The sequence below is a fragment of the Lynx canadensis genome, chromosome A1 (assembly GCF_007474595.2).
Source record: "Lynx canadensis isolate LIC74 chromosome A1, mLynCan4.pri.v2, whole genome shotgun sequence".
In the NCBI taxonomy this organism is placed as follows: Eukaryota; Metazoa; Chordata; class Mammalia; order Carnivora; family Felidae; genus Lynx; species Lynx canadensis.
In genome coordinates this window covers 1,028,540-1,050,475 of record NC_044303.2, presented here as the reverse complement: position 1 = coordinate 1,050,475, position 21,936 = coordinate 1,028,540, and the positions used below count along the sequence as shown (strand labels likewise).

The window sequence follows — 21,936 nt, the reverse complement described above, 5'->3', positions numbered from 1 at the left end:
GGATTCTCTCCCTTTCTCTCTGCCCCTCCCCTGCTATGTTCTCTCTCTCTCAAAATAAGTAAACATTTAAAAAAACTAAAAAGTAACAAATGATCTCAGTACAAATCTGTTTCAACATACCAAATCTTTCTCAAAATAAAATGCTTTGCATTCTTTTTTTTTTTTTGTTTAATGCTTATTTATTTTGAGAGAGAGAGAACTCTCCACTGCCAGGGAAGAAGTCCAAGTTGGACACTTAACCAACTGAGCCACCCAGGTGCCCCAAAATGCTTTACATTCTATTTAGTGTGCTTATTAGCCATCAATAGATTATTTAAATTTTCTTAAAAACAAACAATCATTTTTTTAAAAAAGAGGTGCCTGGGTGGCTCAGATGGTTAAGCATCCAACTTCAGCTCAGGTCATGATCTCACAGTTCGTGAGTTCAAGCCCCACGTCAGGCTCTGTGCTGACAGCCCAGAGCCTGGAGCCTGCTTCGAATTCTGTGTCTCCCTCTCTTTTGGTCTCTCCCATGCTTCTGCTCTGTCTCTGTCTCAAAAATAAATAAACGTTTAAAAAAAAAAAGAAAAGAAACAGTCACTTCTTTAACTTTTCTCTATTTTCAAAGTAATCTTACTTTGCGAAAGATTTTTTTTTTTTTTTTTGGCTCTAAGAAATTTTCTTTAAGTCCTATGCCTCATCTCAGAAGTTAACTGTTGAGTTTTGTTTGGTAAAAAAAAAAAACAGACAAAACCAAATATAAACAGTAAAGGCAATAACATGAACATTAAATGGTTAATGATCATAACCACAATTATGACTCCATAACTAAATTCCATAACCAAAGTTCACATTGAAAGAATAAAACAGCATAATAGCATTTTGAGTACCTCTAGGGAAATCTATTTCGATATCCAAATCTGGTTCATATGGTACATCAGGCATACTGGACTGTGTCTCTGGGTCAGAGTTCTTCAAGAGATCTGAACCAATTATGTCTGTTTCAATAATTACACCTGTAATCAATTCATGATATAATTACAAATCAAAACACCTATATTTAGTCTATATTTAATCTGGCAAACAGTACTTATATTTAGTCTGGAAACATATATGAACAATATATAAACAAGAATAAACACATGTATTAATAGTCATAAAAGGAAAAGTTATATAGCCATCTTGAAATGTAAAACACTATATACAATTGTTACATGATCATGAGTACATGGAAACTTTTAATCCTTTAAGTTTCTGACTGCCCCTCTTCAAAAGTTAATGATAGTAAAGCAATTCCAGTATGTATGTATGATATTTCTAAAAGCAATCTCTTGTCAAAAATAAACTAATGAGGGTGGATCACTGCAATTTTCAGCACTCTTTACGAACTGTGACCTAGGTTATCCATATCATTCAATTACAACAGCTTTCTAATGTTCTGATCAGTTGCTTTCAAACGTTTTTGTATTGTAAGCCACAGTAAGACATGCATTTTATCCATTTTGGTGATAGCAGACAGAAAGACACACACACACACACACACACACACACACACACACACGAAACAAAGGTTTCACAAAAAATACCCTTTCTATGAGATTAACAGTGACATTTTTCCCACTTCACTTCCTTAAAAAACAAAACCACTGTAACCAAGTCTTTCACAAACAAGGTCACATTATGAAATAGAGAGAATTTATAGTGTTTCTATTGTACACTAGGGTAAAGTGAATTAGGCAGCTTATGGTTGAAACAGGACTCTACGTGTTACCAGAGGAGTAAGGGTAGGAATAAATATTCTAAAAGAATCATCCATGGCATACTCATCATATATACCATTTGGCAAGCACTGCCCTAACAGAAGTTGGGATAAACCCTCGTTTAGATAATGCAAGTTACCAAGTACAGCCCACAAACAAATTGGGGACAACCATTACAATATAAGAGTTTGGATCATTATTAAAGCCGACTACAAGTTGTTTTTGTGTCTGAGGTAGTCCACTAAAACAGGAAAAATTCTGAGTTAGTTAATTTTAGAAGTCAAATCCTATTATAATTAAAACATGGACCATTCAAATTCCTGCTTGAAACTGGGCTTGACAGAAGAGAGCTTGTGGCTGGAGTATGGTCTCTTCAAATACATCTTTGCTGCAATGCCTCCCCCATTCCCGTATCAAGTTGAAACTTAAGGATATGCTCTGGAACATACTTTAACAATTACAACCCTCTGAAAACCAATAATACACTTATTCACAAAGTGCAATACAGAGCAGCTCACTGTTGATGTTGGCAGCTTCCGTCTTCCCCTCGTCCTCAGTCATCATATCTGTCATTGTAAGCAGCTCTGCATCAAGAGGATCTGAGGAAACTTTGCTTTTTAGCTCCTCAACTGCTGCAGGGATCTTCTCACTGTTGTCCAAGGAGGCAGGCAGAAAAACAGGAACTGGCACCTAGTTAACCAAAGTATTTAATGTTAAGTTTACTCCATGTTAAAACATGATTTTCCGGGGGCACCTGGTTGGCACAGCTGGTGGAGCATGCAACTCTTGATCTCAGGGTCATGAGTTTGTGCACCATGCTGGGTGCAGAGATCACTTAAAAATAAAATCTTTTCTTAAAAAAAAAAAAAAAAAAAGATAATTTTCCAAATTAAAAATTATTCTAACACAGGATGGATAAAAGCTTTGGGGGAGAAAACACATATCAAAACTAAGATATCAACTATAACAGAGTAAGCCCAGAATATAAGCCAGCTACTTTCTGAAATAAACATTAAAGAAAAATAAGTGAGGTACTTCTGTCCCCCCCCCCCCCGCAGAGGACTGGGACAGCCAAGCCGTGGCATAGTGTCTTAAGTACCACAAGTGTTTTAGGACAAAATAATGTAATTATAATATATACGAAATTCTCTTCCGTGTTTCAGTTTTAAACCTGACAACTTTACAAATGTTTTTCTCTACAATGAACTCGAATATAAAACATCATGTGCATAAAGCAGATGCAGACACTTGCTAAACTTCACCTTTAAGGATCTACTCGGTTAAACACAAATCAAACACTGACAGTCAAGCAAACCTAAGTTGACTGGTGAAGCTGAAGACTCAACCCTCTGTTCTACTAGCTTCACTGAGACAGTAATTACAACAACACTGTTCTCCCACTTAATGCCTGATAAACCTCATAAGGAAAAAGAACGTAAAGTCCGACTTACAGGAACAGGAACTGTAGTAGGAACAGGAATATTCTGACTGTACATGTGCATAGGGACTGGGATATACACAGGCACAGGGATAGGCACTGGAACATATTCTGTCTTCCAGTTATCATCTAAAAATACAAAATGTGTTTAAAGAGCATTTATATGTCATTACTCAGTGTTAAAATAATTTGGTAACAAAGAAATATTTAAGTGCCTCTGTTCCCATTTAAAAGAAATTCTCAGTTTTCACAAAATTAGGTGATGTAAAAACAACAAAACTAAATATAGCAGCTGTATTAACCTAAAGAGAATAAAAATAGAATTTAGGTCTTTTTTTTTCTTAATACAAAGAAAATATCCCTTAAAAATGTTACATAGTTCCAGATAGCCTAGATTCCCCTCATAACCCCTGCAAAAATATGTATCTAATCAATTAAGATACATTTAAATCTCATAAAAACACATATTTGAATTACTTCATTGCATTCTGACAAGGAAATAGAATTGTTAACATTACAGGTCACTCTTAAAGAGGTGATCTCTGAGGCAACACTTAAACTTTAGTGAATTTTAGCCCCAAGGAAATCTTTAATATAGCTTTTCACCTATGACATAATTTTTATTCTAGACCTTTAACACAGCTTTTCATTAATGATTTTAAATATTACGCTGTATTCTCAAGGCAATATCAAAAATTGGATAAGCAAAATCAACAGGGAATGACAAAGTGACCAAGCAGACACATTCCGTAGCCGATTATTTGAGACAAGCATGAATTTCGGTGAGTGAGGTGTTAAGTCAAATTTTCCTAAGTTACCTGTCTGACAAGATTTGGTCTGCATGTGAGGTTTACAGTAAGTAGCTTTCGTCATTGTTAAAGGTTTGCAGAGAACGGCTTTGTTCTTCATCTCTTTGTTAGGTGTTGGAGAAGGGGGTGGAGCTGAACCCTACAGAGAAGCAAAGGGAAACATTTTATTTTTGCCTCTAATTTTCTTACTTCCTGGTGTTAATGAATATCTAGGTCATGTGGAGGGAACACACAAAAGTATAAGAGTATAACCAAATTATGTTATTATTACTATGTTTACCATAGTCTTAATCTGAAAGGATCAGTATGAATCTGTCCTAACTACAGACAAAGCAGTAGTAATCATTCATTCTACAGAACTTTGTGACCTTCAATGGATACCACCAGCACATTTTTTAAAAAACCATAAAAAGACAATTGCCACTTTTAAATAAAAAGGAAAAAAAAAAGCAAGGTTGTTAACCTGAATTTTGCAAATAATTAGGCTTTTTAAAATTTATTTGAGAAAGAAAAAAGTTCTTAGTTATTATGGCCATCTGATACATACTAGTTCCCTGTACTGGATATATAGTTTGTATATTTATATACTAAATTTTAAAAGTTAAAAAAAAAAAAACAACAATGAAAAGAATTACCAAAAATATTATCAAGCTTCCAACTATATATTCTTATATCCCAACAATTACAATTTCAGAAACTTATTCTAGATAATAGTCTCAGATGTTTTCACCATGTTAACTGTAGCATTATTTACAATTGAAAACGCTTCCCCCTTCCCCCGCCCACACACACACACATAAAATCTAAAATAAGCTAATGATCTGTCCATAAGGGACAAAACATAAGGTGCTCTCCATACCACCTATTGATCTAGGAAAAAAGGTACAGAATATCTGAGGTACTTAAGTTCTAGACGGTAACCATGAACACTACTGAACCATTACTCCAAAAGGAAATACAAGGTTAGGTTCCTGCAAGCCTCAAGCCTCTGGTCACATCAATGCATAACCTTGTTTCTGCTGAAAACACCCTTGATTTCATATATATTTCTTACAAATAATTATATGTAGATTCTTTATAACACATTATGATTATAGCATTTTGCGTACTGTACTAGGATTACGGACGCACTCAGGTATGTGTGCGCGCACGCGTGCGCGCGCGCACACACACACACACACACACAGTACACAGATACAATACACACATACCATACAGTACTCATACTCAGTCCTGTTAACACACACTATATATTGTACACTAATGCAAATAAAGTCCTAGGAAAAAAACCAAAGATTAAACATTTAAAGTTTTATAAAAACATTAACGTCTTACTCTTAGTGGACCTGCAGGATGTACAATGGGGCAGTGCACTGTGTGGTTAAACCTCTCAACCTTTGGCGTGCCCATAAAAACCAAGGGAAAGGTTGTTGACAATTATTCTGCAGAAGAGGAAGAAGTCGATGAGGGTGACATGGTGACATCTGGCAGTTCTACCTCAAGAGTTTGGTTCTTGCAACTTGTGGACAATATCAGCAACTTTCCCTCCCAAACTGGCTTCAAAGAATTAAGTCAGCCTTGTCTGCTTAACTTCTCACCTCAAATCTTTTAAGCGTCTTGACGTAAGGGGCAAACACAGTGGTGTTAAATTTGAGGCTTTGTTCAAGTACAGAGTCACATTCTTCCAAGTGTGTCACTGACAATTTTTCCCAAGGCAGAATTCCATTCCAGTATTTTGGCCACTGTTAGAAGAGCAATTCTTGGGAGTCTTAGGCTGCCTTGCATCACTGAATCTGATGCCTTTTTTGGTCATCTTGTCCAGGTCTTCATCGGTGGCTCTACTGCCTTCTCTACCAAAATTTCCTCCACATCTTCTTCCTGCACGGCCCCAAAGCCTTCTTCACTTACTTGGTGCAACACACATTATGTTTTTAACACTGTTCTTTTTATTTTCTGTAACACCTTCAAAGCCTCTGAAACTTTTCAACGCAGTCTGGTCAAACATTTCCCCAACAATTATTCACAGTAGCCTGCTCGATGCTGTCCTAAGCTGTGCCAAAACCATCACATTGCGTATGGTGACTGACTTCCAGTAATCTATCAGGGTGGTTTCCTTGTTGGTGTCGAGAGCCTCAAAAGCTTTCTCATGAAGTAGGCCTTGAGAGCTTTAAGTGTGCCCTGATCGAGGGGGTGGATGGGGGACACGGTATTTGGGGGCATAAGAGGAACTACACTGAGATAGGCATTTTTGAGTTCTTCAAGGCAATGGATACTATCCAGGAATAAAACCTCAAAGGCAAGGTTTTCATTCTGAAAACCATGTTCAACCTCTAGGATGAAGCAGTTGGGAGAACCAATCCCAGAATATTTTAGATAACCATTCATGCATTCTGTCCCACCTCCAAGGGGCTGGCACACAGTTCAGTTTTTCCCTGTAAGCGCTCATGGATTTGGGGCTCTATGCACCACGAAGGATTTACACATAAAACCACTCTTGGCACTGGCACATTCTAGCAAGGTTGTATGATCTCTAAATGACTTAAAGGTCAGGGGCTTTGGACACCACTTGTACTATGTGGGTTCGTTTGCCACTGACCTTGTGAAAGCAAGCCAGTCTCATCAGTGTGGAAAACCTGCTTGTCTGGATATCCCTTCTTCCTGTGTTATCACTCAGCTGGTATTCTTCCACAGCATCCTGGTTCTGATCTGCAGAACCACCTTGCCTGCAAGTTTGACATTTCTCACACCATTTTTCCTTAAAACGCGTGAGCCAGCCAGCAGGAGGCAGGGAGCGTTTAACATTGCCTCGATCCTGGGTAACGTGTTGTAAGCTCAAAGTCTCACCACGATGCTATTTCGTTGTTTTTTGGTTTTTTTTTTTTTAATTAGTCCTAAGTCCATGAATCCATAAATAGAGTCACTATTCCTTCTTTTCCACAGCTTCACCATGCACTATAGGTTTTATTTTAGCACTTGGAGTTGCCTCATCTACAGATTGGTGAATTTCTTATTCCTTTTTTCTGGGTATACCATATTGTTGATTCACGAACATTAAACTCACTGTAAACTGAATGAAGCTCACCTAACACACCTTATTTCCTCTGTAAGGCAAAAAGCAGCCTTCTTGTGCTTAGGAATACTAGCCAGCACTTTAATACTATGTTTAGGGGATCTTTTATGAAGCAAAATCACCAATAAAAAGGACAAAATATGATAAAGGTGACCTGTTTAGACTATGAAAAGGAGACCTGTTTACAGGATGAGCTGACAAGAAGGGAAAGCTCTGCCTTGTTCCACACCTCAGTAGGAAGATGCACTTCAGGAAATTCACATTTTTTTACCACTCTGCACATGTCTGCACATGTCTTTGAAAAGTGTCATGGGCATTGATTTAGGGGTTACAAATAAATTTTAGAGAAGAGGCAAATTTGCAAATATGAATGATGATCAATTGTACTTGAAACATTATCACTGTTTAATAAATTTATCTGTGCATATTTTAAGATGTGGAAAGATGTAAATTTTTAAAAACTAATACATATGGCCACAGGGCTGGTACTAGTATGAGATTATTCTAGATTCATCAGGATTTCAAACCACATAATTAATCAGCTAAGAAAAAGAGCTGTGAACAAGAACCTAGGGAATTTATTTCTAACACTACTGCTGTGTTACATCAGGCAACTGACTCAATCTCACGTCTCAATTTCCTCAATTGTAAAATGGAAAGAATAATTTAACATAGAGTTATTGTGTATCTATTATATATTAAGACTAGGTAAGTTCGGTCCAAACTGCAAAATACTCTAGAATCCCCACATAAGAATAAGGGGTCCAAAATCATGTATGTCCTAGATTAGTCAATGTTTTACTTCCTGTCATTCTAGAAACATTACATCATGTCAATTAAAGTACGTCACCTGGGGCACCTGGGTGGCTCAGTCAGCTAAGGGTCCGACTCCTGATTTTGACCGGGTCATGATCTCACAGTCTCGTGAGTTCGAGCCTTACGTTGGGCTCTGTGCTGACTCTGCAGAGCCTGCTTGGGATTCTCTCTCTCTCTCTCTCTCTCTCTCTCTGCCCCTTCCCAGCTGACGCGCTCTCTCTCTCAACATAAATAAATAAAAACTCAAAAAAATAAATACTGAAGGAGGACCCAAAACAATGAAAATTATAATGACAAAAGCTACCAATTGTTGAGTATTTGCTTCATGCCAAGGACTATGTGCTACAATGTTTGTATCCTCCTAAAATTCGTATGTTGAAATCTAATACCCAATGTGATGGCATGTGAAGGTGTGGTCATTAGGTGGTGATTATGTCATGAAAGCAGAGCCCTCATGAATGGATTAATGCCCTCATAAAAGAAATTCTGGGGTGCCTGGGGGCTCAGTCTGTTAAGCATCCGACTCTTGATTTTGGCACAGGTCATGATCTCATGGTTCGTGAGATCAAGCCCTGCCTTGGGCTCCGCACTGAGAATGTGGAGCCTGCTTGGGATTCTCTCTCTCCCTTTCAAAATAAATAAACTTAAAAAAACCCAAAAAATCCTAGAGATTCCTCACCCCTTTCCACCATATGAAGACCCGGTGAAAAGATAGCTGTTCATAAACCTGGAAGCGAGCCTTCACCAGACACCAGCAACTTGATTTTAGACTTCCCAGCCTTCAGAGCTGTGAGAACTTCTGTTGTTTGTAAGTCATCTCATCTAGGGCATTGTGTTACAACAGCTCAAATGGGCTAAGACATTATGTAAAGCACCAAATTTACATAACTCATGAAATGGGTTATTTAATTCTTGTAACATTACAAGAAGTAAGTCACTTAATCACTCCCACTTTACAGATGAGAAAACTAAGGCTCGGAAATTAACAACCTGGTAACAATGACAGAGCTAAAAATTCTGAAGTCAGGACTCAAGTAAATTCATCTAACAACAAAGCCCATGTTGTTAACTACCATACATACCGCCTTTATGAGGTCTGGAACATAGCAGCTACCATGAGTTTAATACTTACTATGTGATAACCCTGAAGCAGGCACTATCTTCATCCCCATTTTACAAATAAGGAAATTCACAGAGAACTTCTGTGAAGGGACTTGTCCAAAATTATACAGCTAGGCTCTCACCCTTTGAAGTTCATGGGTGAGGAATTAAGATTCCAAAAGCTTACAAGGAAAAAATGGGAGAGGGCTTTAGTAAGACAAAAGGTAATAGCCGCGGCGGCACACTGACTTACTCTCCCCTAGACCATCCTGTCTGTCATAATAATGTGGCTCAAGTGCTCTGAGAGGAAAAAAGTATTTAATACTGTGCTGGTAGAAGGGGTGCCTTAAAGCCTTTGAAACAAGGCTAGAAACTGCCTTATGGCTGTACAAAGTTAACAAAATAGGGAGTGGCCATCCTTATATTCCTCATTTCGGATAAAAGTGCCTGGTATTGAAATCAGAGGATTCAGCCAAAGTCTTCAAAGTATTTATGAATTATCTGATTTTAAATATAATTTTCCACAAGGCAGAGGGGATGACGTATAGGGGAGGAAAGCAAAGGAGAAAGCACTCTTACTTTCTAGGATTCTAACTATTAACATCACAAGCAAAAACTGACTGGAATAATGTAAAATCACCAATTTTTCATCAATGTCAGTGATCCTAAATTGTGGTTACATATTAAAATCACCTCAAGAACTTTCTAAAAATGCAGAATTTCTGAGTTGGGGCGTAGGCATTGGAAAGTTCTGAAAACTCCTCAGGTGATTCTAATGTGTAGCCAGAGCTAAGAACCACTGATTTATTCTTTCTTACCAAGATAAAAACTAGCTCAGAGGGTTAATATAATGCCAATAAATGACTCCTATAGAGGTTCCCTTGGGTAAGCATACCAGAAATACCTGCATTCCAACACTGGTGATTATTGTTACTCAGCATACAAAAGGGTATCTCAATGTGCTTCAAAGTATAGCAAAACTTTGCTTCCTCTCTTTATTCATTACTCAAATGGCAGCCACTTTCAAACTACAAAAGTCTTAAAATGCCAACATAAAGCAGAATTTGATGTATTACACCAAAAGGCTAAAGAAAAAAGAAAAAAAGTCCACAGGACATGTTATGAAAGTTATTTCTCATATTTAAAAACTCACAAGTTCTGGGCCCCAACATATATCTTCAGATACCTATTGGAGAAATATATGCTCAAAGCCATTAATAATCTGGCCCAGCCCATCTTTTCACCCTCATTTCCCCTGAGTTCACCACAGGTCCCCCTTAAGTTTGGCCCTAATGAATAGTTATGCAAGCCCTTAGCACATTTCTCCTACTTTTCATCCCTTTCTACCTGGCAACCTTCTACTAAATTGTTGAGAAGTTTTTTCACAGCCACCAGGAACAGACACAATCATTCAGTCAATCATTTCAAACATACTATTGCTACTGCCTTAAAGATTATAGGCACTTCAACTTCAATACCATTTATAAGTCTATCTCCTCCAATGTGGGTAGAGGCCATAAGTAATTCAAAGTATCTGTGTTAATGCTGGGTACTTCAGCTGAATACTTCAACTGTCCCAACAGGGGAAAGTAAAATTATTTTATTATGATGATCAGATTAAATTGGACTCTTTATTTATACCCACATTAAAAAATCAACAGTTAGTACTTTACTTAAATAATACTTACTGTCATTTTGGTTCGGGACGTCTGACAACCCTGATCTAAAAACAAACAAATTAAAAATAAGACAAGTAACACTTTCTGCACAATGTTCTAAATCTGTATTTCTCATTAAATGTTACTGATTTTTAAAAAGAGTTAATGAAGAAAATATTTTAAGCTATTTTAAGTAAAGAATATCAAATGTGAGAGCTGCGACACAAAGCTAAATAAGTGGAATTAACCCTTTTCCCATTTTGTCCTCTCAAAAAGTATTTGCTGCTTTGGGGTCAATACTATGTTCTTATGTTTAACTCTTCAATAAGTCACAACTTGTAAAGAGTTTTTATTGTTCCTCCGAACCGAGTTTCAGCATATACGATGTGCTAAAAATGGTTTTCATTCAGAATTGCATTGCTTTTAACTAGCACTAAAGTTTTAAAAGAGGATAAAATAAAAAGCAATAAATCTACAGAAATATCATGTGGGGCACTTCCACCCAGAAAAACTATGAAATCTGCTAGTAAACTATGTCAAAAATCAACTATTCATTATCATTACTTTGAATTCAGATCAGTTAGAAACTAAACACTGCTGTACAGGTTTTTCAAGTTACCACCTAAATTATTACATACCATAATGTAAGTTTTCAGGTCCTTTCTGAGTTGTCATGTTGGGCTCATTTTGCTGACAGTAGAAACGTAGTAAGCAGTGTTGATCACAGAAATGTTTCATCTCCCCACGCCACTGCACTCTCTCTTTAAGTGTTCCTTGAGATTTACAACAGTCACACCTTGCAGCCTTAATTAAAAAAAAAAAAAAAAGGAAGGTATCAGACATTTCAAATTAGAAAATTTTTAAAGTCAGATATATATTTTAAAAGATTTCTAAAAGTTTATCAGTAATTCTGCCAAATGTGATAAAACAATTTCTGATAAAAAATGGTATGAATCATAAACATACAATAAAATCCACAATAAAAGTGAAAAAACTGTAGCAATTTACCTAATTATCAAAATCCTTTCTATACTTACCAGAAGTTAAAGACCAGCATTACAAAGATAGGATAACCTAAAAAAGTGAACATTGGTAGACCAAATAGGTACAGTATATTTTACTATTTTAAAATAATTTTGAGTACTCTAATGACATACTGTAGAAGTTTTCTACAATCATTACACTGAAAATCTCTGAGTAATAAACAGATTTCCTGCGTTCAACTGATAGCTCATGAAAAATCAATTTAAAGAAGTTGTGTAAGACCAGAAAAACTCTGAAACAAGCTCTTATGAGAAAATCATGCGTGTTAAGTTGAAGTGTATTCAACAGTTTAATAAATTTAAAGAGCTTTATTAAATACACTGATTTAACTATTAACAAGAACTTCAAGTTCATGTTTCAAATACTCAAAATATTTAATTGATTGAAAAATAATTATACTTTAAGACAACAATTTTGACCTACCTCTAGGAACACAATTCACCCTCAACTAGTCTAACAACTTCATAGGCAAAAAAAAAAAAAAAAAAAAAAAAAAAAAAAAAAAAAAAGAAAAAAAAAACCCCACAAAACAAAAATAAAATCCATACATAAAAAGTTAAACCTTATGATGGTGAATCCATAACAGAGAGACAGATTTTTATTTTTTAGTGACCCCCTAAATTTTGCCCATTTTCACTAATTCTTAACAACTTGATCAATGAGTGGACCAAAGGATATGAATGGTTAATTTCAAATACAGTTCTTTTCATAATTAAGTATTTGATCCAGTGAAAGTAGAAATAAATTACCATATTTCTTAAATCACCCTTTGGTTTAACAACCTAAAAGTTTTGATAAAGCAATACATATTACGTTCATAATAATCACGTGGTTTTTCCTCGTTACTCTACGTAATCTATGGTTCTATACTGTGGGTTTTGAAATCTCTCATTTTATGTTTCAATAGGAGTTCTATGAATAAATACTGTATCAAAATTCCTAGTCAGGAATATTACAAATGATTTTGTTGATAAACAGGTCTTATATAACAAACATACCCCAAGGTTAGAACACAGGCTCTTTTTTTTCTCCAGGTCAGGTATTTCTCCTGCTGAATAAATGTTAAATGAATGAAGATTTGTAGTATAAATTATGACTATTAAGTGATGCCAATATCACATCTCTTGTCCAAAAAACTGTGACCTCAAATTTTATATTGCTGGTAAGACTATGTGGTAACTTCAGTATAATTAGCACTTACTATCACCCAGGTCATATTTTACTCAATAAAGAAAAAGGTCCCTGGTCACCACCCAAAAACTGTTCTTTAAAATAACCTCTGAAGTATTAAAAGCTTCAGTGTTTGGTTCCCTTTTCACATTTTACACTAAAAGACAAAGCTCAAAGGAAGAAATCAAAAGCTTAACCTTCTAACCATTGAGCCTAAACAGTGTAAGAACATAGCATAAGTGAAGTTGTTGCCTGACTACCTCATTCGAGAACCTGAAAAATAAAAGCCCCGCATGTCGTATCTACTCCCTGGAATCCTCAACACAATGCTGGAAACGAAAGTCCAAACAGATCAAGTGACTTGTGTAAGGTCAAACATTAAAAATGCAGAGACAGGATTCAAGGCAGACAATCCAAATCAAACAAGTTACAAAGACAATGGAAAGACAAAATGAATTAATATGAGTTAACCAGAGAATACAAATCCTAACAGAAGTAAAATGCTGCAAGAAGGTTCTCCATGTAATATCTAAAACCCAAATCAATCTGTGTAAAACTTACTCAAACCACTACCTATACTATGCTAACTCTTAAAATACTTCCATTTCCACAGTAATTTAGAAGGTTAAGGACATAAAGCCCAGCACATTATATTCAAAGAATCTGAACTTATCACTTCATGATTACTATAGACATTTGGATTTTGTGCTTGAAGCTCCTTTCTTCCAGAAAGATTCAAAACAATTTGAATTTGTTTGAATTAATTTGATTTCTCTGTATCTGAAGAGGAGCAAAATTAATGCCAATGTGCAAATGGAAACAAAACGTGTATACACATTTTCAGAATGGAAGGATAATAGCAGTACTCAATCCTAATCCCAAACTTAATGCCATAATCAAAGTTTTAAAAGTTGTAAACCTTTTTTCCATTTGGTTTTTTTCTTTTACAACCACTCATGCAAATTCTGGATGCAAGTGTTTGGAATTGAGCTTCAAATACAATGACTAATTGGGAAACATGGTTAAAAATGACCATCATTCCTTTACCAAAACCACTTCTTCCCAACCACAGAAGAGAACTCTTAGAAAAGCTGAACATTTCTATGCAAAAGAACTGAAGTATGAGTTAATTGCTGGTTTAAAAAAATACCACTTCATCATCTACTTAGTGGTTTCCCTGTCACTGTGGAAAATCAGGGATTGTCTGTTATAAGGGGTCGGGGTGGGGGGGAAAGTGGGTAACAGTCAACAGTTCAAACAACCTAAATACGCAGGTGCTAAATTCTTAATTCAAAACTCTTAATGCAACATCTCAGCTAATACAGGAATTTCTCCTTCAGTAACTGACAAAGGGTTTTTCATTCAGCCTGTACTGATGCAGTCCCTATTATCTGGCCATTTCAAATTCTCATTTTTGGGTGATATATATACATCTTTGTAACTTTCCTATCTACTTGTTTCCTATTTTATCAATAAGATCTAATAAAGTGCTAGGAATTCTTCAGTTATCCAAAAAGCGTATCTAAAGTAAGAATATTAGATATTCCCTTTCTAAAATTATTTCAAAAACAAATAATCTTTTAAAATCAGTACTTACAGCAATTTTTTTTTTTACAAAAGACAAAATTTTTAAAGCCCAATCTTTTTTACTGAGCTCCTTTTATGACTCAGATTTACTAAAACATAAGTATTAATTTGATCAAAACCCATAAATCATACTTTTATACTATTAGAGGGTATTCACATTAAAGCCTTTAATACCCCTACCATTTACTACTGGTTTGGACAACAAGTCAAAACCTGTATTAAAACACTGTAATTTGAAGTAATAACATTTAAATCAAGATTATTAGTTCTACTAAGTACTGTGAAGTATTCTGAAGAAACAGTTGGTCTTTTAAATTAACTTTACATTAAACATATCACACTCCATTATAATACTAACTCCTTTCTGTCCCCAAATTTTTAACTTATAGAGATCGAAGAACTATCTTCCCACCTGGTTTCACAATATGCCTGGAAACATTTATTTTGAGGAAAAGTAAAATCTACTTCCTTCTAAAGAATTATCTGGGAGAAGAAAAAAATGTTTGTTAATTTTATTCTCAACATCTTTTGGTTGCATGTGTTCCAATTTAGAAGAGAAGAGTATTTAATAAGTCTCTATTTAAATCCAAATGTAAACCATTATAATGCCAAAAACAGATCATTCAAAACGTCTTGTCCAGTAAAACAAACATAAGCCAAAAATGTTAAGGCATAAGAATTATAAATATTTAATTTAAATAAATAAAAACATAAAGTTACTTGTACTCTAGATAGTCTCTCCAACTGAAGCACAAAGCTAAGAGAAGGTGGAAACTGCAATGGATGTGCTCCTCTGGTTAGGTAGCAATGCTCATGACTAAAGGCGAAGTTAAACTGGGTTGGCTAGCCGTTGCTTTCAAAGTTTCCTTGATGACACACTTTTTAAAAAATGATTTTTCTACTAAAAGCTGGATGGACTGTATAAAGGGTCTCATGTTTTAAAGAACTAAAAATGTAAAACTTTTGAGTTCTTAAATTTCAAAAGTGGAAGAGGAAAGAAGGTCAAAATAATCAAAATTTGGTGGGGTCTCAACTTACTACGTTTTTGAGAGGATGACAGGATGCTTGCTAGCAGTGAACAGAAGAGACTCATGGGAGGTGTAAGAAAATACAACGTGACTCAAGTAGAAAGCACACAGAGCAAACGTATTCCCTGATTACAGTGTTGGCTGCCTTCACAGAGAAGCCTATGATGAATGAGGGGGGCAACTCTTCATCTCAAAGCTGGTATTCCTACTGATTACACAGAAAAATCGTCATTACTTGCTTTAAAAATCCCTACCACATGACAAAAATGTTCTTACCTTTATTCCTCAGATTAGTATAGTATATAATAATGTTATAGTGCATATTATACAAACATTTGTTGGGCTTAAAATAAGACAAATAATAAATATGTGTTTAAGGTATAGAATACTGACATTAAACCAACAGAGAGTAACAACTGGTTATTAAACTAACATGTTCTTATATGTTCTGAAATGCACTGCCTCACCAAAATTTCATTAAACAGTGCATAAATAAAAACATTAGATACAATTATCCTTTAAAATAAATAGCAAAATGGAACAAATGGCAACATCTAGAATAATGTGGTCATTTGCCAAAGAACACTTCTTTGCTTTCCCAAAAAAAGGGGGGGAGGGGGGAGAACCCACCAAAAGATTTCTCTATTTTAATATAAAAGGAAAACAAGAATTCATTCAAAGAAAGAAGCCAAACAGAGAAATACTGTCAGTGTCCTTTGAACAAAAAACAAAATCCTCCAAAAAAATTTTTTTTTTTAATTAAAGGTTTGGATTCACAATTAAGCAGAAATTTATACAGTGAAATAACAGAGAAATCATCATTATCACATGGTAACAACTTTGCCTCTCAAACTATAAAATAAATTATCAAAAAGGTAACCGTAAGAATAAAATGGAATTCTCCCATCTGTAGCCACTTTACTGTTTTGAGGTTACCCAAAACGAATTTTCAAAAATAAAACCTCCTAAACAGTGGACAGTGTTCACATGTGCTAAACTAAAATTGAGGTTTTAAAGGTACTAAAGTAACATTATGAGCGACTGTTCTCAAAATTGCCACTGTCTATAACAAAATAAGAGGTTGGTTTAGACTAAAAGAAATGCATGTTAGAGGGTGTTAGTATGTTTGTCCTGTATGGTTTTTTTTTTTTTAATGTTTAGAAAATGTTTATTTATTTTTGAGAACGAGAGTGAGAGAGAGAGAGAGAGCAAGAGACCATAAGCAGGGGAGGGCAAAGAGAGAGGGACACAGAATCCGAAGCAGAATCCAGGCTCTGAGCTGTCAGCACAGAGCCCAATGCAGGGCTCAAGCTCACGAACCCAGAGATCATGACCTGAGCCGAAGTCGGACACTCAACTTACTGAGCCACCTTTGCGCCCCTGTCCTGTGTGTTTCTAAAATTTGAACCTTAACTGTAAGACTTAAATTAGTCAGAAGCAACAGTAAAATAATGAAGTGCACCAAAACTCTTAGCCTCCACAACTCTTACAACTTGGAAAGTATCTTCTTTTTATTTAAAAAATGTTACTCAATATGTTGAGCTGTAGACATTCAAGAACTACACCAAGAATTCTCCTAAATAGTATCATTTAACGATAATCACTTGCACTAAGTGAACTAAATAATATTCTATATGTTTCAGCCATTTTACTCTTTATTTCTTTTAGCAATATTTCAGTTTTGAAGTTATGATGATGTCTGTCTTCACATGCTTTAGAAGTGCAACTATAATGAAGTTTTAACATTGACATGGTTTTCCTTGTTATGGACATATGAACTAATAACGTTTTCTTGGGTAATATCTGACTAAACAAAGCTCAAATATACACTCATTTTTCTTATATAGAAAAAAATACAGCGGACAACAAGTGACTTATCTTCACTCTTCTAGAAGTAGATTTTAATAAGACAGACACACACACACACACACACACACACACTTATTCACAGTTTCAAATTAAATATTTTTGGTCTCTATTCATATAGTGTCTTTTCAATTTGACAATTTAAAAGGTAAAAAAGAACAAAGTGTTTCAAAACACATAAGTGCCTAAAACAATTACCTGCTACTGTTCAACACTGACCATGTTCATCAAAAATACTTCTATTTGTGGGCTGCCTGGGCGGCTCAGTTGGTTAAGTGTCTGACTTCGGCTCAGCTCATGATATCACGGTTTGTGAGTTCAAGCCCCACATCAGGCTGTCTGCTGACAGCACAGAGCCTGCTTCAGATCCTCTGTCCCCCCCCTCTTTCTCTGCCCCTCCCCTGTTCTCTCTCTCAAAAATAAACAAACATTAAAAAAAAAAAAGTTTCTATTTGGTGAAATAAAGACCCAACAAATTTTAAAGAAATAATCTATTTTGTTTAAGCAATATAGTTTAAAATGAAAACAATGATTCTGTTTTGCTGAAAACAAAGCTATATCCTAGTTTTGGGGAATAGCTAAGTTATAAAACAAGTAAAAATGCTATTCAAGTTATAAAGAAAAACTGAAATGATAAAAATTTTAATGAATTCCATAATCTGGGCTAAGCTTAATGTGTGCACATTTTTTAAATACATAAGCTACCATAAGTGTAATGATAATAACTGTAATGTCTTATCAAAGATTGGTTAAAGCAGCTGCTGTAATAAAAAATTTTAGTTACTTGCCTTGTAGTACCAATCCTGAAATTTCTTACAGCAGTCTTCACTACAGAAATCTCTCACGACACCATCAAGTTCTTTAGTTGCTCCCTTCTTACACAGCTGAGAGCAATAGTTGCAAGTAACACATCTCAGTCCTAAACGTCGTGCAAAATCTTGTTTATACAATAGTTTGCAGCCTGAAAAACACAAGGTTTTCATATTCAAACAAACAAACAAAGAAAAACACATTAAGAAAGTACTTAGAGGTCAAATAGTTCATTAGCTTTATAGAAGAGTCTATAAGTTTGCATGTAAAGTCCTCTTTTCTCCTGACCAAAACTGAAATCTAGTATGATCAGCAACCTGTAAATATTGAAACAGAATATGGAATACTTTATTAGATCTCATGTGAATTCAAATAATTAATGTTCTAAGACTTTCAAATCTAGCAATGCCATATAACTATTTTGTTTGCTCTATTTAAATAGAAGTATCATACAGCAAACACACCACAAATAGGCATTAGAGAAATGAAACAATGTAGACTGTTGAGAAGCACTGAATAAACATAAAGATATACTCAGCTAAGTAGGCATTTTAGCCAAAATTTCTAGCCTTACCTTTCTGTCAACCTACAAGGACCTTCAGAAAAGGAAAAGTGGTATATAGACTTGTTTAGAGAAAACGTTGTTATTCTTATTAATAAGTATTTCCTTTGTCTATTATATGAATGCAGCAGTTTAAGTGTTTTCACGTATCAGCCTTAATCTCTATAATATCTCTGTTAAAGTTTTGGGGCGCCTGGATGGCTCAGTCGGTCAAGTGTCTGACTCTTAATTTCAGCTCAGGTCATGATCTCATGGTTCGTGGGTCAAGCCCTGCATCAGGCTCTATGCTGGCAATGTAGAGCCTACTTGGGATTCTCCTCCCTCTCTTTCTCTGCCTCTCCCCCACTCATACTCTCTCTCTCTCTCAAAAATACACTTAAAAAAAAAAGAATTAAAAAAGTTTCCATACTTTTACTCATGCTGTGCCACATAAGAATTCCCATGCACTCATATCTACTGAAATCCTACCCATACTAATAAGGAGCTCAAATTACGCCTTCTCCACAAACTCTGTACTCTAGCCTAGTTTTAAGTGATCCTTCTTATCTGTGAACTCAAACTGTTAATTGTTTTTCTATTATTTTATTTGGCAATTATTTATGTACTGTCCTATGACTTCTTTTCTGTTATCTTGAAATTTAAGTCTTTTTAATATTTTACCTTATTAAAGCTTTATCTTTCTAATTAGATTTTGATGGTAGTATCGGGTATTACATGTTTTGTTATTTCTGCCAAGTTCCAGCAGAGAACTAGGTGTAGTCAGAGAAAGCACAAAATCGATTACTGAACAGGAAAAAGACACACATCCTTTTGAAACTTTTATTGCCTAAAGATAGAAGTCCCTCTAATTGAAAATTCTCTTTAATGTCAATTCTCTATCCGCTGCTATTGTCTATTCATTTTAGTAAAATCTACATTATCTAAAGGATACAAGATCACGTATGGGTATATTAGCCATCAACACCAGTATGTTCAGACTTAATGAATCACTAAAGATTGTCAATGCATACAAATTCAGGTATAATGAGCAAAATAAAGAATCAATCTTTTCAGTGAAACATTATGTCACTTTTCATCACAGCTGTGATCTAAACAGTAAACACGTTTACCTTTCTCATTCCAGGTGAAATGTACTCAATTAAACCTATAAAAACAGGAATGCCTTTTTTTTTTACAAGCAATACCCTCTTTTATACATGATCTTATTATGTGAAATGTATAACATATTAGATGAAGACACTAACTGAATGGACAGATAATCTTCTGGGCTTTTGGTCATTCACTACTGCTGGCACTTAGAGGACTCTCCCAACCTTTTTCTTGCCCCTAACAGTAGAAAACCATATAAAACATGGATCCAGGGGGAGGAGTGGAATCTAACTAGGAAACACAGATGAGGACAGCAGATAGAACAGCTGCGAGAGTTCAGTGCCTAGGACCAAAGAAAGAATAGAAAGTGAAAGCCAGTGTAGAGCAAGAATGTGTCACTTGGGGGGGAAAGTAATAATAACCAAGAGCCCCAAATCCATAGTTACAATCCTGGTTCCTATCTCTGGACAATCAGAATCAAGAACAGGAGTTCATTTCTATAATCAGCTGCCTGGCACCAGAGCAGCAAAGGTGCAAATGAGAAGAAAAAGAATTCTTCAATATACAATAGTAAGAGCCAGTGTTTGCCTGTTTAAAACCTAAAAGTATTTTTCCACTGTAGTAATGCCACATATGATTTTCTTTCTGGTATACAGAAAATCTCTGTAGGCTAGGCAGTAAGCTGGGCAGGGAAACGAACCCAAAGGAAAATAATTCTATTCCACTTGGAAAATCAACTTTCAGATCACATTTTCTATGCTTAGATTTGACATATGATAATGTTTTTATTTTCAAGACTTCCTTTTAATGGAAAAAAGGTTATCAAATTTTTAGAGATAAAACACCTTGAGGCCCAAAGGTCTACAAATAAAAATAACAAAACAAGTCAGTAGAAAATCAAATTCAATTTTTTTGTTCAGCTACACTAAAATTGCACAGCTACCCTGGACATATGTAGTTAATATATTTGAGAATATTTTGGCACAAAATTAACATTAAATATTAATAAAAGTTATGAACAACACTGTATATACACTTGCCTTCACTACAGAAAGGTCTCTTAACGCCAGAGAAATTTACTGTTTCATGAAGAGTCTTCTCCTCTTGACAGTATTCGCAATATGTAACTATGCAATGCAACTTCTTATAGTCATCTGAACAAGTTTTGCTGCAGAATTGATGCACTTTGTTCTAAATGCACAATGGGAACCTTGGTAAGTATATGACAACCACCTCAAGAACAAGTTTAAGAAATAAACAAGCCACTTTTACAGAAATAAACTTAAATCATTTACCTAGTTAATGTGATTGATAATCCCTGGGGATACATTTTCAATAGGCCACAGACAGCTAATTTAACTAATTCACTGCTATATTTAGACATAATTCCACAAACTTCAATACCATTAACTACCCCAAAATTACTCAGTAAAATAGTAAAGGTACCACTAAAACAAGATGGCAGTCTGGTGTTGCTAAGGGAACTGGATTAATGGGTAGAAAACAATGAAAGATAAAACATGGGTAAACTAAGAAAAGATGAGAAATATGACATTAACACCAGTTTCACTCAAAAAGAAATATTCTTCATAGGTACAGCCAAGCAGACTCAATCACATTCCTATCACAGACCTATGATGGATAAAGTATTCATTTGGGGCCATCGTAAGTATGCTGCTAAACTTGAGACTCAGTTGGTTCCCTTGAATGGAGCTAGGTTAGTATTATTAGTTACTTCTCCTGGCCCCAAACCTATAAAGCCAGAGCTACACTCTCCAAATATTCAGCCAAACACAATCAAGTTAAAATTTACAGGGCAGCACCTTTTCCCCTTTGTTATTATGAAGGATACAGACTAGGTCTAATCTATCTACCTAACGCTTGGCAAAGATAGCTGAAGACCAAGATAAGGAAGGTGAAAGAGTCTAGGAAGCAACTCAAGTAGTAAGGCAATCATCAGTGGAAAATTGCCCCATCATGGACATCTAACTTATAAGAGGAAAAACAGCAACAAAGAAACCACAACTGCCAACCATGGAATGAGAAGAACAAAGCCTCTGAATTCTCAATCACCTGAGGGAATGGCTCAACTCTAATTCAGTTTGATAGACAATGTTTATTAACTCCTCCTAATACTTAACCTTCATGT

The 21,936-nt window shown here is 35.3% G+C and overlaps 1 protein-coding gene across 3 annotated transcripts in view; it reads right to left on the bottom strand.

The window, feature by feature from the left end:
- ZMYM2 (zinc finger MYM-type containing 2) overlaps positions 1-21,936 on the bottom strand; it is a 105,533-nt gene that overhangs the window by 20,507 nt on the left and 63,090 nt on the right. For all 3 annotated transcript variants that reach the window (XM_030307387.1, XM_030307396.1, XM_030307406.1), the window contains 8 exons: positions 20,828-20,978; positions 18,115-18,287; positions 11,270-11,435; positions 10,662-10,696; positions 3,996-4,125; positions 3,191-3,306; positions 2,258-2,429; positions 870-995 (listed from right to left, as the gene is read on the bottom strand). In XM_030307387.1, coding sequence (XP_030163247.1) covers positions 870-995; positions 2,258-2,429; positions 3,191-3,306; positions 3,996-4,125; positions 10,662-10,696; positions 11,270-11,435; positions 18,115-18,287; positions 20,828-20,978 — 1,069 coding nt within the window. The remainder of the gene's footprint in view (positions 1-869; positions 996-2,257; positions 2,430-3,190; positions 3,307-3,995; positions 4,126-10,661; positions 10,697-11,269; positions 11,436-18,114; positions 18,288-20,827; positions 20,979-21,936) is intronic.